This window comes from Tauraco erythrolophus, chromosome 19, assembly GCF_009769465.1.
Source record: "Tauraco erythrolophus isolate bTauEry1 chromosome 19, bTauEry1.pri, whole genome shotgun sequence".
Taxonomy (NCBI): Eukaryota; Metazoa; Chordata; class Aves; order Musophagiformes; family Musophagidae; genus Tauraco; species Tauraco erythrolophus.
This window is the reverse complement of record NC_141483.1, coordinates 10,851,029-10,864,332: the sequence shown is the minus strand read 5'-3', so window position 1 is coordinate 10,864,332 and position 13,304 is coordinate 10,851,029. Positions and strand designations below refer to the sequence as shown.

Here is a 13,304-nt window from a genome sequence, read left to right as displayed (position 1 = left end):
ATACCAGAAACAGATGCTTTGGGATTGATTTTACAGTTGATTTAGAAAGGCAGTGTAAGAAATAGAGGATGAAAGTAATAGAGTCTCACTTTCGGCAGTGTGGATTGAAGGGCTATCCTATTCCACAGTCCCCATGCTGAAGTTCACAAAACTAGGATTTAGGAAAGTTTCCAGTGAATAAAGACTTTAAAAAAAGATAATATCTTGTCAATATCAAAGGTATTCTACAAGTATTTCAGCTAAAGCTGATAAAAAGGCAGGCGCGTGTTCTTGCAATATGCCAGAGAAAAATTTATGTCAAGAAAGGATGGAGACAGTAGTCACCCATCCAGCTAACTGCACATTTGAATATTAGCTTCAGGTAATCCCTGAAACTAAGAATAATATTAATGCATTTATGTAAGTGCAGACAATCTCTCAGCTACCACCCTGACAATGAATTTCAACCACAGAGACATCACAGCCAGCGGATCCCTTCCTCCTCTTTGTATCGTCAACGTGAGTGCAGAGTAAGCAGCAGACAGGCTCCTTATCAGATGGTTACGTGCACTAGTAGGTTGTGACTTTGCATCGTGACCACCTGGGCTGGTCTTGTACCAAAGGTGAAACAACAGAGCTGTCAGGTACCCACATTTAAAAGAGACCTAATATGAAATCATATTTATACTTCTTGCATGGAAAAGCTCTCAGGGTGCCTGAGTAAGAAACAGAAATGTATCCTGTAATGATTCCAGTACTTTTCCAAAGAATCATGCAACAAGTTGGTCTTCCTGGCGCCCGTAGCTGCCGTAGAAGATATAGCCTGGTTCCCCTCTCCCACACACTCTAAAACGTACTTTTGTCTAACTTCTTATGTAACATTTTCCATGCATTCCTATGCCCAATTTTGTGTCAAAATATCATACATAAAACACATGATTCACAAACTTACACGATGAGGATGGATTTCAAACTGAAAGATCCAGGCTTGAACAGAGGTGTAAACTGAAAATGTATCGAACGTTAAAACAGTTCTGTATAACACTAAAAAATTATACTCCAGGTTACACCTTAGGCTGGAAAACATTTGCAGAAGATGGAGTGTGTTGGTAGAGGTGGAAGTACTGCTTGTTGTTGCAGAACGCCCTGCAGGGAGAGGAATGAATCACATTCCACACTCCTTTCATGTAACCCAAAATATTCAGTGATCACACGGACAGCTTCGCCCATGGAATGTTACACCTCAGTTTTCTGTCCTGCTGCTGATTTTCGCACACGTGTGTGTGTATATATGGTGGAATCTATGTCCAAAAAGAAGGCATCCTATTGTCCTAACAAAGCCTGATTTTTTCTATTGGTATAGAAGTTAATAAAAACCCTTCAAAAAGAGGTCTAATACACACTACCAGTTCCAGAGAACTCTACATAAACTTCTGGGAGGGAAGGTTTTTCCTGAGTAGAAAAAAGAAGGCAAACCTTGGTGCAAGTTGATTCTCAAGGGGCTGACACACGAGGGGAAAATCTCCCTTTAACTCCTGCTCTGTCACACTGCCCACATTACCTGGGGCAAGTTATTAAGGCTTGCGCAGTTACAACCAGTTGTAAAACAACGCAGCACTGACTTTTGCGTTGTTTTGGTGACGAGCTCAGTGCAGCTCCCTGCCCAATGTGTCGACTTCTATGGAGCTCATCCTAAGCCTATTAACTTCATTTCACTGCACGCACATAAACCCTTGATGTGATGTCTTGTATTAGTGTCAGAACTGTCCTTAACATTTAGCCTACGGCCTCTCTGCATCTCCATCACGCTGGGGCAGCAGCCCTATCTTACCCCACAGAGGTGGTTAAAAGGCCAGGAGGTGACCAAGGTGAAATACTTAGAGGATGAGTTGCATCTGCATCATCAGTTCATATAAACCACCCTCAGATCTTTAATGCAATCCTAGCTTGTTCATGTCATCCATAAGTCTACACATGAAGAGCTGTAGTCATTAAGTAACTCAAATGCCCAGTGAACTTCAGCCTCATACTTGCAGTTGGAATTTACTTAGGATTAGCTTTGTGATTTACATGGATACTAGATTGTGTTACATAATTCTGTTAACATTCAGATCCACACTCTGCTGTACATTGACTTACATATGATAGCTAGATTTAGTGACTTTTTTCATCCCAAAAATGGGAATCCCCATGCCTCAATAGCCATAGGTATATTTTCAGTCTCAGCTCATATTTTAAGTCATCTGCTCGCTTTCCAACTCTCTCAGTAATTAGTACTGCTTCTTGCAAACTTTCCTCCAAGGAAAAGAAAACCAACAGCACCATTAGAGATAGTTTCACAAGACACACTTTTGCACTTAATATTTTTAATAGACAGGAGATTACTCACTTGCTGTCTCTTTTGTAACAGGGAGCAAAATGTTTTAGTCCCACTGGAATTGTTATTTTGAACCTTGGTGCCACTAAAGTTTTAAGGACTACAGTGCTAAGTACCACAAACACAGAGCAAACATCCTTAAGGTTCTTAGGGGAAATGGTTCCTTCTCAAGTTTAAAATTACATTTATCACACTGGATAACAGCAGCGTAAAAATAAAGATGCTAAATATGCATGAGGTTATCCAGACTGTCCTTTAGCTACTCAACAGAAAGAAGGGCATCTCCTCTACAAGGGAGGTGGCAGAAATGCCCATAAAACACTTGTATATCACCCAGGGAGAAAGAGAGAAGAGAGGACCAGAAACTGATGTATCTGTGAGTGATCTGCCCTCTCTATCGCTGACTTCTGTTTGCAAATTGCTTAGGCTGAGACTGTTTCCCTCCAATTATTTGATTCCCAGTTCTGCATGCCAAGAACATTTAATGAAAGGGGACTGAACACCTAACGTTATTTATTGCTTGCAGAATTTACAGAGGCAGATCATTTAATCTGAACAATTACAGTATCTTCAGAAGACTCCATCTAGACAACTCCTGGCATTTTAGCAAAGTCATGCTCATCATTGTGCTACAGCACCTCATTTTATAGAAGGTACTATATATCAAAGAAAACAAGCCCAATTACCAGCACATCATAGACACAGAACTTCTTGAAATGCCAAAACGTAACTCTGCCTTCTCCCATGTAAGCATTATAATATAGTCTCTGGTTACACGAGCACAGGAATCACCAAAATTTCTCCCAGGACTTCTTAGGCTCATTCAACGAACCTCCACGTTGTGAGCTATTGCAGAAACTGTTGATGAAGATACCGTACCTTTTCTCAAATTCCTAGCTAAGCTCATGAATGAGGGAGTACTGAGTACCTGTTACATATTCAATTTTGGTATCGTTACGGAACTTCATATATGCAGTACTTTTTGGATCCCTGCTTTCCATGATTACTGCTGTATATAAAATAAAAATCAATAAAATTTAATCCAAAAATACAAAGGGGATAAAACCCTCCAGCTTTCAGATGAGCTAGGACAGGATATTAAATTCATCCCTCCTTACAAGCTTTCTTCCTGCAGCCAAAATTCCTTCTGTTCAAAGCTCTACCCTGGGGTCACAGCCGAAATGAGTTGGGAGAGGTTATCCTGATCCTAGCATATGTGAAACGTGGAACTGGTCCAACTCAAATTCAGAAACACTTTCTTAGATTGTCTTCTGCTGTAACATTGTAGAGGATACAGAATTTCTTCACAGAGGTTCTGGATATACAGAGGTGGATAGCCTGGAGTGGACAGAAGAGTTGGATGAGGTATCTATATTGAAGATCATGGACAATCAGTGAATGGCCTCTGGCCTGTGACCAGTTAAGCCATTAGGAGGCCAGTCTGCAGTCACTACAGTCTGCAATTATCCATTGGACTTAACTTCCACCTGGGATAGACTGTCACAAAAGCAGAGCCAAATACAATAACGTGCAAGAAAATGACCACAGATTCCAAGACAGATTTGACCTACTGCAAAACCCTCTCAAATTAACACGATGTCTTTGATCAGTCTCATCCTACACATGCAAAGAGAGCTGACAGTTGATAACCCCAGCTCTCCCTGGGGCGTGTAGTGAGCTGGCACAACTGTGACAGCGACCGCAACACTCTGCTTCAAGAATTCAAGTCCTAGAAAATCTGCAGACTGTGAGTGGCCAGTGAAAAAGGCAGCCCTCTGTTCCTGATCCCTTTGATCCAACTGCAACATCTAGAAGCTAAGAGTGCAACACATACAAGATCAAGGTGGCAGGGTAAGTAAAGCTTCCATTAGCCTTTTCCGTTACTCTTAGCTAGCGCAGGAGTGATAAAGATCAAGAGAAACAGTCAACATATCAATGCATGCTGGAAACATGAAGCATTATTTTAAAGGATATTCTTCACCTTGCATTGCTAAAACCATATAAAGCAACAATCAGCTGTACTGCAGTAAATCCTGCCTCTGCTCTAGAACTTTTTGGTATATTTTTATTTTTTGCACTTGATCACAAAGTAGAATAAAAGCCCTTATACTATCTCTGATCATGCACCCTTCTAAAGAGGTGATATCTGACTTTCTCCCATTCAGCACAAAAAATCCTACAGGTGATGGAGGGATACCACAGTGGTACGAAAAGGCACAGGCACTACTGACAATCAACTTTACTTTCCCGATTTTTCAGTCCTGTTATGAACTGTTAAGTCATGTCAAGTTACATTTCCTTAAGATGATATGCACAGAGCAATGATGTAGCTCTGAATATCACCAGCTGCAAGCCATTAGGAGATGGTAAATGCCTTACAACTGTACATTAGTATTTTGAAAGGATAATCCCTGAATGAGGGAATTTTATTTTATTGAACGGCTTCAAAAGACAGCATCAGCAATTCAATGCGAATTGTCACTTTTCCTGTTTCCAATAACATTTTGCTCACAAAGAAAAAGAACAGAGGAATAGCCTTCCTTTCTAAGGACAACCCTAAAATTCAGTTGAGATTAAAGGGAATCTTCTTAACAACAGCTGAATTTCCCTATGGTATCTCCTTCATGTAAATGTCAGATACAGGAACAAAGTCCACCTCCAAGATGCCAGAAAAACTATCTACAAGCCTTTGAAGTGCTTTCCTGCAATCTTTTTGTTTTTAAACGAATGAGTCTCAAACAAACAGGTGAAAAAGTTGGCTAATAATACCTTTATCTAATAGTTGTTGGTTAATATTTCATCTCTTTTCTTTTGATTTGCTTCAAGATGATAACAATAAACTTTTTTTTCTAGTATATTAGCATTGAGTAGGATGATTTCAAGAGAGATTTTACATTTCTTGATAAATAAATTAGCTTTCTTTTTCAAAAATAAAAGTGGGTCAGCATGTAAAAGAATGATGCACTGAGGTTTGGTTCATACCAATCTATTTCACCTCAACATCTCAAAGGGTTCTCTCTCAGAGAGAGAGGGCACATTTAAGTTTTAAAATGAGAAATGGGAAATAGAATTTTGTGATCAATTGCTTTCAAACAGTGGAATGTAAACATGACTTCTGAGATGTTTAGTACTTTCACATCATCACAACATATAAACTTTTAGAAGCCCAGAGGTTTCAAATTAGACAGGAAGGTAAAAGAAAAACCCAAATAAAACATAGTATGAAACTCTAAAGCTACCCAGGATAAATACATTTACAGCTGATCATTACCCATATACCTAGGAAATATAAATGGAGTTAAAACTCTGGTATTTCAGAATCAAATTAACATATTATATCTGCCCAATAATACATATCTTAAAGTATTATATCACATCGATGATACTGAGTGAATAGCCAGTTTTTTTAAAGCTGAATCATTGTTCTCAGAAAGTAATATTGAAACCACAGAGAAGATATCCCTCTCCTCCTCATAATAAAATATTAAAACCAAAACAAAACAGAAGTCTATTTTGCTCAGAATTCCCACTTTTATCACTTTATCTTTTGAAGAAAAAAAAATAATCATAGAATCTCTTGTGCTGCCATAAAAATACCCAAACATACAGCCTAACCCAACCCATTGCCCACTGTGCTTGTTCAGCTTTTTTAATACCATATTTGAATGTATCCCATTTAAAAGCATCTATGATTTCTACAGTCTTTTTTTGCTTTCATTTCACCATGATAAACTGAAGTTCATGTGATTCACATATGATATGATGGGGCAAAATACACTGGAAATTATTTTTGCATCATCATGCATCTTTTCTGTAATTCTACCGAGTACAAATTCCACTGAGCAGAAATTTTCTTTCCAAGCAATAATATACCTCTAGTTGACAGAGTCATGTGAGCATATGAATAGCAAGGGAAAAAAAAAAAATTAATGGTGATCTGAAACACAAAACTATTTTTATGAAGTATTTTGATGAACACCAGCAAGAGACATAATGTAATTATTGTGGCTATTAGGCAGTTATTTATGTCAAATTTGCTGCTTTTGTTGCTTCAGAGGCATTTTAGGATTATAGCTCTCTTGAGAGTCTATCAAATGTACTGGCAGATGCAACAAGTAAGAGAATTAGGCAATAGCTCGCTGCTGTTACAACATGAAAACTAAACGTTAAATAACTAGATTTGAAAATGAGAAATATAGGGCACAAAGGATAATGGTATAGATGCAATAAAAAGAAAGTATTGTGTAGGAAAATCAAAGGCAAAGCTGCCATACATTTTCCTGTTCCCTGTTATTATCTAATATTGAGTTAATTTCTTGTATTATAAAAGCGTTACAAAAATCAAGCATTGAAATACAGTATCATGAAAAAATTAAGACACACAAGAACAAATGAGGGATATAGTCCAGAAAATACTGTCATTGTCTCTTACTGTGTCCATAGTATCACAGTCTGATCTGGTCACTCACAGTTCAAAATGAAAATAAGTTTCTCTACTAATAGGAGGACCAGCACCTGGCTTGAAGCAGCGTAAGCCACTAACCCCTTCAATGTCACAGAACTGTAACCCAAAAGTGCAAGCAGAAAAGCGTCAAAAGAAATGCTGTCTTTGTAGCATTTCCAACAATAAGCATAGGAAAAGGAAATTGCTGAGCTTTTCCACTATATAGTTCAAACACACTTGGAGATAAGGCAGTGAATGGTCACATCCAGACATTAAAGTTCTAGTCAGAGATGGCCAAGCTTTGTCTATAATTATTTTGCACTTGTTTGTATCAATGGCATCATTCTTGCCATAAACACAGAGAAGAATAATGTATTCTCCAATGGAATAACAAACATTTGTACCCAAAAATATAAACATGAATAAAATATTTTAGGAGGATCATGACACCCATTAGTATCATATCAGAACATCTTGCTTAATGTCTCCATAGCAGCTACGGACACAGGAATGTGCTATCAATCACGTTTTGCAGATGAGAAAAATCCAATAAATCTGCATCTTTAGCCACCTCAATATTTTTCCAAACCATCCCCCTTCTCCTGGTACGCTTCCATTCCAACGGGAAATACAGGAGAAGAACAGACAGGGATCCAAATCTTCCACTTGGTTATTCTTCTTCTCAGTCATCGCTAGCACAGCAGAGATGCTCAATTTCAGGTACAACGAGAAACGGCACTAACCCAAGAAAACATTCCACAAATGCAGTACCCCTTTAATCTCATCTTTCCACTCTATTCACCTCATTACACCAGGAATTAAGAAAAAGAAAGATCAGCCAATTTCCAAAGGAAATAAGTAAAGGATGCCACATATTAGGATGCATCTCCCTGATTCAATCAGTGTTTAAGTCTTTCCCAAGGCGCATTTCTGAGCCACTCTTAATTCCCATCACACCATTTTCTACTTTTTTTTTTTTTTTTTTTTTTGGTGATCTGCATGACAACAGAGGGATGGAAGATAAATGCTTCTCGGAGAAGAACAGAAGTGCTGTACAGATGCTACAAGTAGTAAGCCCATCTAACAATCTCATGGGTCAGGATTTAGAGTGTTACAAAATTATTATTGCCTGAGAATGAAATCAGACTTGGGGAGAACTTTGTAATTGCTTCACCATTAATCTGGAACACTGTCGCAAACTCGTAATAAGCAAGGCACCGAAAACTTCAAATCATCTTTGACAGATGGGCTTAATTAGTTATTCTCATACAGACTCATAATATTTGCTGTTAATATTCACTCTAAAACACCCTGCTGGCTGTGATAATATTTATATGTTAATCCTGTTACGACAAGCTTTCGGTGCCAAAACCTCTCCAAATAAAATGACTGATATATTTCAAACTTCTATAAAGAAACGCTCAGGCATCCTGGTGAAGTTTGTCTCTTGCACAAGTGTCTCTCTAATCCATGAAATTACACCTGTCACAGTAAGTTAGCTTTATTAACACTGCTTTCTGATCCATGTAAAACTACCAGAAACACAAAAGTATTGAATCTTTAGTTAATTAACATTGCCACCTTTGCATTCACATGATGAGATCTCCGATTGGTGAGAGTAATTAAACATTATGCAAATAGAGTTTGTCGAATTTCTAAATGAACTATGGAGGCAAACTATTTGGTAAGAGTCATCAATATTTAGCCATGATCCATTGTGTATATTTAGTAACATCAAATACGTTCAGATAAGGAAAATTTGTTTCCCCAAAAATATCGAGCATGCTTGACCTGACTTCTTAAAATGAATAGCAAAACAGGTACGACTTAATTTGATGAGGAAAACAACATACTGCATAATACATTGCAAATATTTTACACTTGTTTACAAACAATGAGGAAGAAGTTCTCAAAAGTGCAAACACCACAAAATCTCAGCTAGGAACTCAGATGGAAGAAGTCAAGCCAGAAGTTATGTGAGAGATACACACATACCTTGTCTTCACTTGGTTTTCTTTCCAGTAAAATCTAATATGTATATGAGCGCGCATTACTTTTAATAAACATGATGTAGTGTTTATACTCAGCATGTGAAAGCACGTGGAATCCACAAGCACTGCATGAAAGGTGACATAATAATTTATTTTTTTGGGTGTACACAAGGGGTCATTTTGAAGGCATGCCACTGAATGATGAATAGTGAAGGGAAATAAATTGCCAAGCTTCAATTCGCCTATGAGGTTGCATTATATTTTCCTCATGAGGAAGAGAAATCTCTGTATGGATCCAACAAGATAAAGTGTGATGGAAAACTCATTGTTGAAATAATCTTTGATTCTGATCCAACGCCCATTTCAGTCAATGAAAATATTCACACTGTCTTCAGATATCTTTGAACTGGGATTTTAAAGAATCTGTCTGACAGATTGTGCTAGACAGCAGGAAGCTCTGACCTTGGCATATATGCACATTGGTTCTTTGACCAACAAAATATAGTCAGATATGAGACAATATATGGTTTAGATGAGAAGATTCAGGATACTATAGGAGAGAAATTGTGTAGTATCTGAGTTATAATAAGGAGAAAGCAATTTATGTCATGATTATGAAGGGAAATTCTTCCCTTTTTTCATATACCCAGATTGCAAAGACATGAAGCTTCTTAGGCTTAGAGAGCATTTATTTAAAAATTTTAAACCCCATAATAAGTCCCCCAAACCTATAAGATTTTGTAAAATTTCCGAAGTAAATCACAGCACAGAACTTCCATGTTATATGGCAAGTTTTCTAATGGCAATGCCAAACACAATACATAGGCAGGCAGATTCTTATAAATATGCACTTGACATACAGTTCCAGAAACAATAAACATGAAGCAGCAAATTATATGAAACTATATTCATTGAAGCAATCAGTTGTGATTAAAAAAGGAACATCCAGCTGTCAGATGAAGGCTGTTTAAGACAAGTCAGCATCCTATCTAAGTTGTTGCACAATGGGAATGGAAAATGGAAGATCTACGCCCTTCTGCAGACAAAAAATTCATTTAAATCTCACCAATAAAATATAGGTTTGATACCAGGAGTATGTGTTAGTTTTGTCTGTAGAAAACAAACAAAAACCAACAAAGCAAACCAAAAAACCCCCAAAAAACCACAGTCCACCAAAAAAAATTCCAAGAAAAAAACAAAAACCAACAAATCCAAAACCAAACCAAAAAGCTCCACCACAACCAGCCCTATAATTATCCCTGCTATAATGCCTGGCAGCAAATAACTCAGATTAAACTAGTCATAACCGAATTCTAAGATATAAAATGTGCTCTTCTAAATACTACGTGAAAACAATATTTCCTGCTAGTTTTAACTTCCTCAGAGTATTATGATTGAATAACACTTTGTTTCAAGTGCGTGTGGTAGAATTAGAAATGCAGCACAGAATAAAGACAGCTACAGCTTTTCCAAAAGCGTTTTCATCATGCATTATAACAAAACTTATTCAAATCATGGCAAAATGCTTTGAAAAGGAAAAACAACCGTTATTAAAAGATAGACTGCTGGAAATTACCTACCTGTTTTCAGAGGCAGCAGATTTCCTCTGGCAAACAATAACAGCTGGTGCATATTTCCCAGTATAATCCATGCTCTCTCTGATGTCCCATAAGTATGGGCTGCTGGCTCTTACACTGAAAACGTTCACACCTTTCTTCACCTTTGCCCTAGGATGAACAAGAGGATATTTCACCAATTAGATACAAAATGTCAGCTCTATCTGTCACTTATTTCTTCATTATTTTCTCATTACTGCCCCACAGAAAATGCTACCGCTCATTATAGTTCAACAGTATTACAAGGAAAAGAGATGAGACAATTAATTAAGAATTCCATATTTTGAAGAAATTACATCAAGATAGAAATCTTATTGAACTAATGGTAATTACAGCGTTAGCCATAGCTAAATTGCAGAGCGGATATGTTCTGGAGCACTCTCCTCACTCCTGCTCTTCCATTATCCGCACTGTGGGCACCACTGAGCGTTTTAAGGCTGACTTTTGACTAGAAGTTATTGTATTGGAGAGGAAAGTATCATTTTTGTCCCAAAAAGAAGTCAGGGTGTTGCTGGGGCTTATTTGGGAATAAGGAGCTGAAACCACCGCTAGGTCTCATATTACAAGCAAAATCTACATTTTCTTCTCCACCCCTCCCCAGATTACTCAAAGATGACATTTCATATCTTTGCTCCAATTTTCATCACCTTTCTGAGTCCTCAAAATTTCTCCATTTTCAGTTAATGCTGTTGGGTTTAACCATTCTATCAGCTTTGATCCCAAAAATACTTAGAAATATTCTTATTTTTCCAAAAGTGAGTGGTTTCTTGGAAAGTCTGTTTCCATGGACGATGTTAAACAACAGAAGCTGTAGGACAAAACGTTACATTCATAACAACTGGACTGGCTCCTACTGAAAAGTACTTTCTGGTTCACACATGTTAGCACATTGTTTCTGGTTTTGAATAATCAGTGGTTATATATATTTTTTAAATATATAAATTTTTAAAATAAATAAAAAACAATATATATTTTTTTAAATACGTGGTTTACCTCCTCTTAGCAGGTGTTGTAATCCCTAATTCTTTCTCTCCCTTTCTTTAACTATCTGAATATTATCTTAAGGCACTACTGAATTAGTCCACAGCTATATAAACGTTAGCCTATTTACTGAGTTAGGAGTTTCTGGTGGTGTTAACTTTTGGTTTCTGAACGGGTTTACAAAAACAAAAAGTCCATTGTGGTCAAACAGCCTCATATATGAGCTGTCAGGAAATGACAGTTTAATTATATTTGCATAAAATCTCATACACAAAAATCCATTCAGTGTTATGGCAAGTTCTCAATTCTGGGCAAAAAACCAAAAAAGTATGTGGGTTTTTTGTATAAACAGCTGCTGCCATGCAGAGATGCTAATATCAGTAAAACAAGCACCATCAGCTCTGCCTCCACATGAAATTACTTGCAAAATCTTTGAAGGACAACTTCCACACAGATGTTTTCGGAATAAAAAGCCAAAGGATTCATTCAACTATCTTGGACAAAAACGGATCTATTGTATTTCTTCTACCACTAACTCAACACCAGTGGCTGTAATTTCCTTAGCACACCTGGAAGAATTAATACATAAAGGCTGTCAATTTGTGCTCAAGTTCTTCTATGCTAATTTCACAAAATGCATTTTAAGCAGGTGCATTTACTGCTCCTAGACCACAAACATCCCTCAGGACAAGAGACCAATGGTCGACAGAAAAGTGGAAATTAAACTGCGTTCTTGGCATCTTAGAGAGAGAGACAGGAAAAGGCCAGACAATCTGGATAAAATATTTTTCAGCGTATGTCTTTAGCTGTTCCTATTGACCAACATCTGGTCCTGCCTTTCTGTTCCACTTCAAGAAAGGAAAACTGCTGGATGCCAACTAAGATCAATGAGAGAAAATGATTCGTACTTCACAGTGGAAAAGAGGGCGGCTCAGATCTTTCCAAGTGACGCTGGCTATGATTAAGAAAATCATACCCACCCTTCTAGATCTCTAATATGGTCACTCTCTTTCCAATAGTTGATCATGGCTAATCAGAAGGTGCTGGTGTGGGATCCGGGCCACCGAGCTGACCTTACGGATTTGGAAAGGCAGCTGTCCCGATGGAGCAAACTCGCTGCGCTCGGCTCCAGCGCAGGACGGTAACTGAAGCACTCACAGCCAGGAGCCACCTGCTGGGTGCAAGTGAGTGGCTGGCTTCGTTCCACAAAGCCAGGCGTGCCTGGAGCTGGCGCTGTGAGTTTGGCCCCTCCGGTTTGCCACGCAGGTGTAATAAACCGTCGGCACAGCGCGCAGTGCATCTGATCGGCAACCAGTTGCTGACCCCACAGCCTGCACGTGCCCATCAGTATGTCTAAGATTTCTACGTGTCATGGAGCCTCCCTGGAACACATGCAGGGACATTGACCTTGCTGTGAGACATTTGGAAGTTCTGGACAAAGATCTTAAGCCCTTGAATTCTCCTGGACAACATTGTTGGGGAAAAATGAAAAAAAAAAGTATACACATTGTGGAAACCCAAACAGATGGTCACCTTACGTAAAAGCAGCCCATTTTCCTCATGACTGGAGGTTAAGAGCAATTACTATGTTACAATTGCCACTTCAAAACACACAACAGATTATACTGACTATACAACAGCTATGTTTTTATAAGTTTTATTAACAAAATCGGTAAGGAATCAAGAAAAAAGCCGCCTTAGAGCATAGCATAGCCTACCTTGCTCTGCTGGCACATACGCAATAGCTTTACTGCATTGAGAAAGCTGTGCAGGGTCCCAGCACTGCTAAGTAATCAGACACACTGAAAATTGAGGAAATTCCTCACTTATACTTTTAAAAGCACTAAAAACCAGATTAAAATAAGTGTACAAACACAGACACATAACAGATACCATCTTATTTTCTGTCCGGATTC

At 38.1% G+C, this 13,304-nt stretch overlaps 1 protein-coding gene across 1 annotated transcript in view; it reads right to left on the bottom strand.

Annotated features, from left to right (window-relative positions):
• Positions 1 to 13,304, bottom strand: part of TMEM132D (transmembrane protein 132D) — a 260,201-nt gene that overhangs the window by 143,766 nt on the left and 103,131 nt on the right. Inside the window, exon 3 of the mRNA XM_009989487.2 lies at positions 10,372 to 10,518. Coding sequence (XP_009987789.2) covers positions 10,372 to 10,518 — 147 coding nt within the window. The remainder of the gene's footprint in view (positions 1 to 10,371; positions 10,519 to 13,304) is intronic.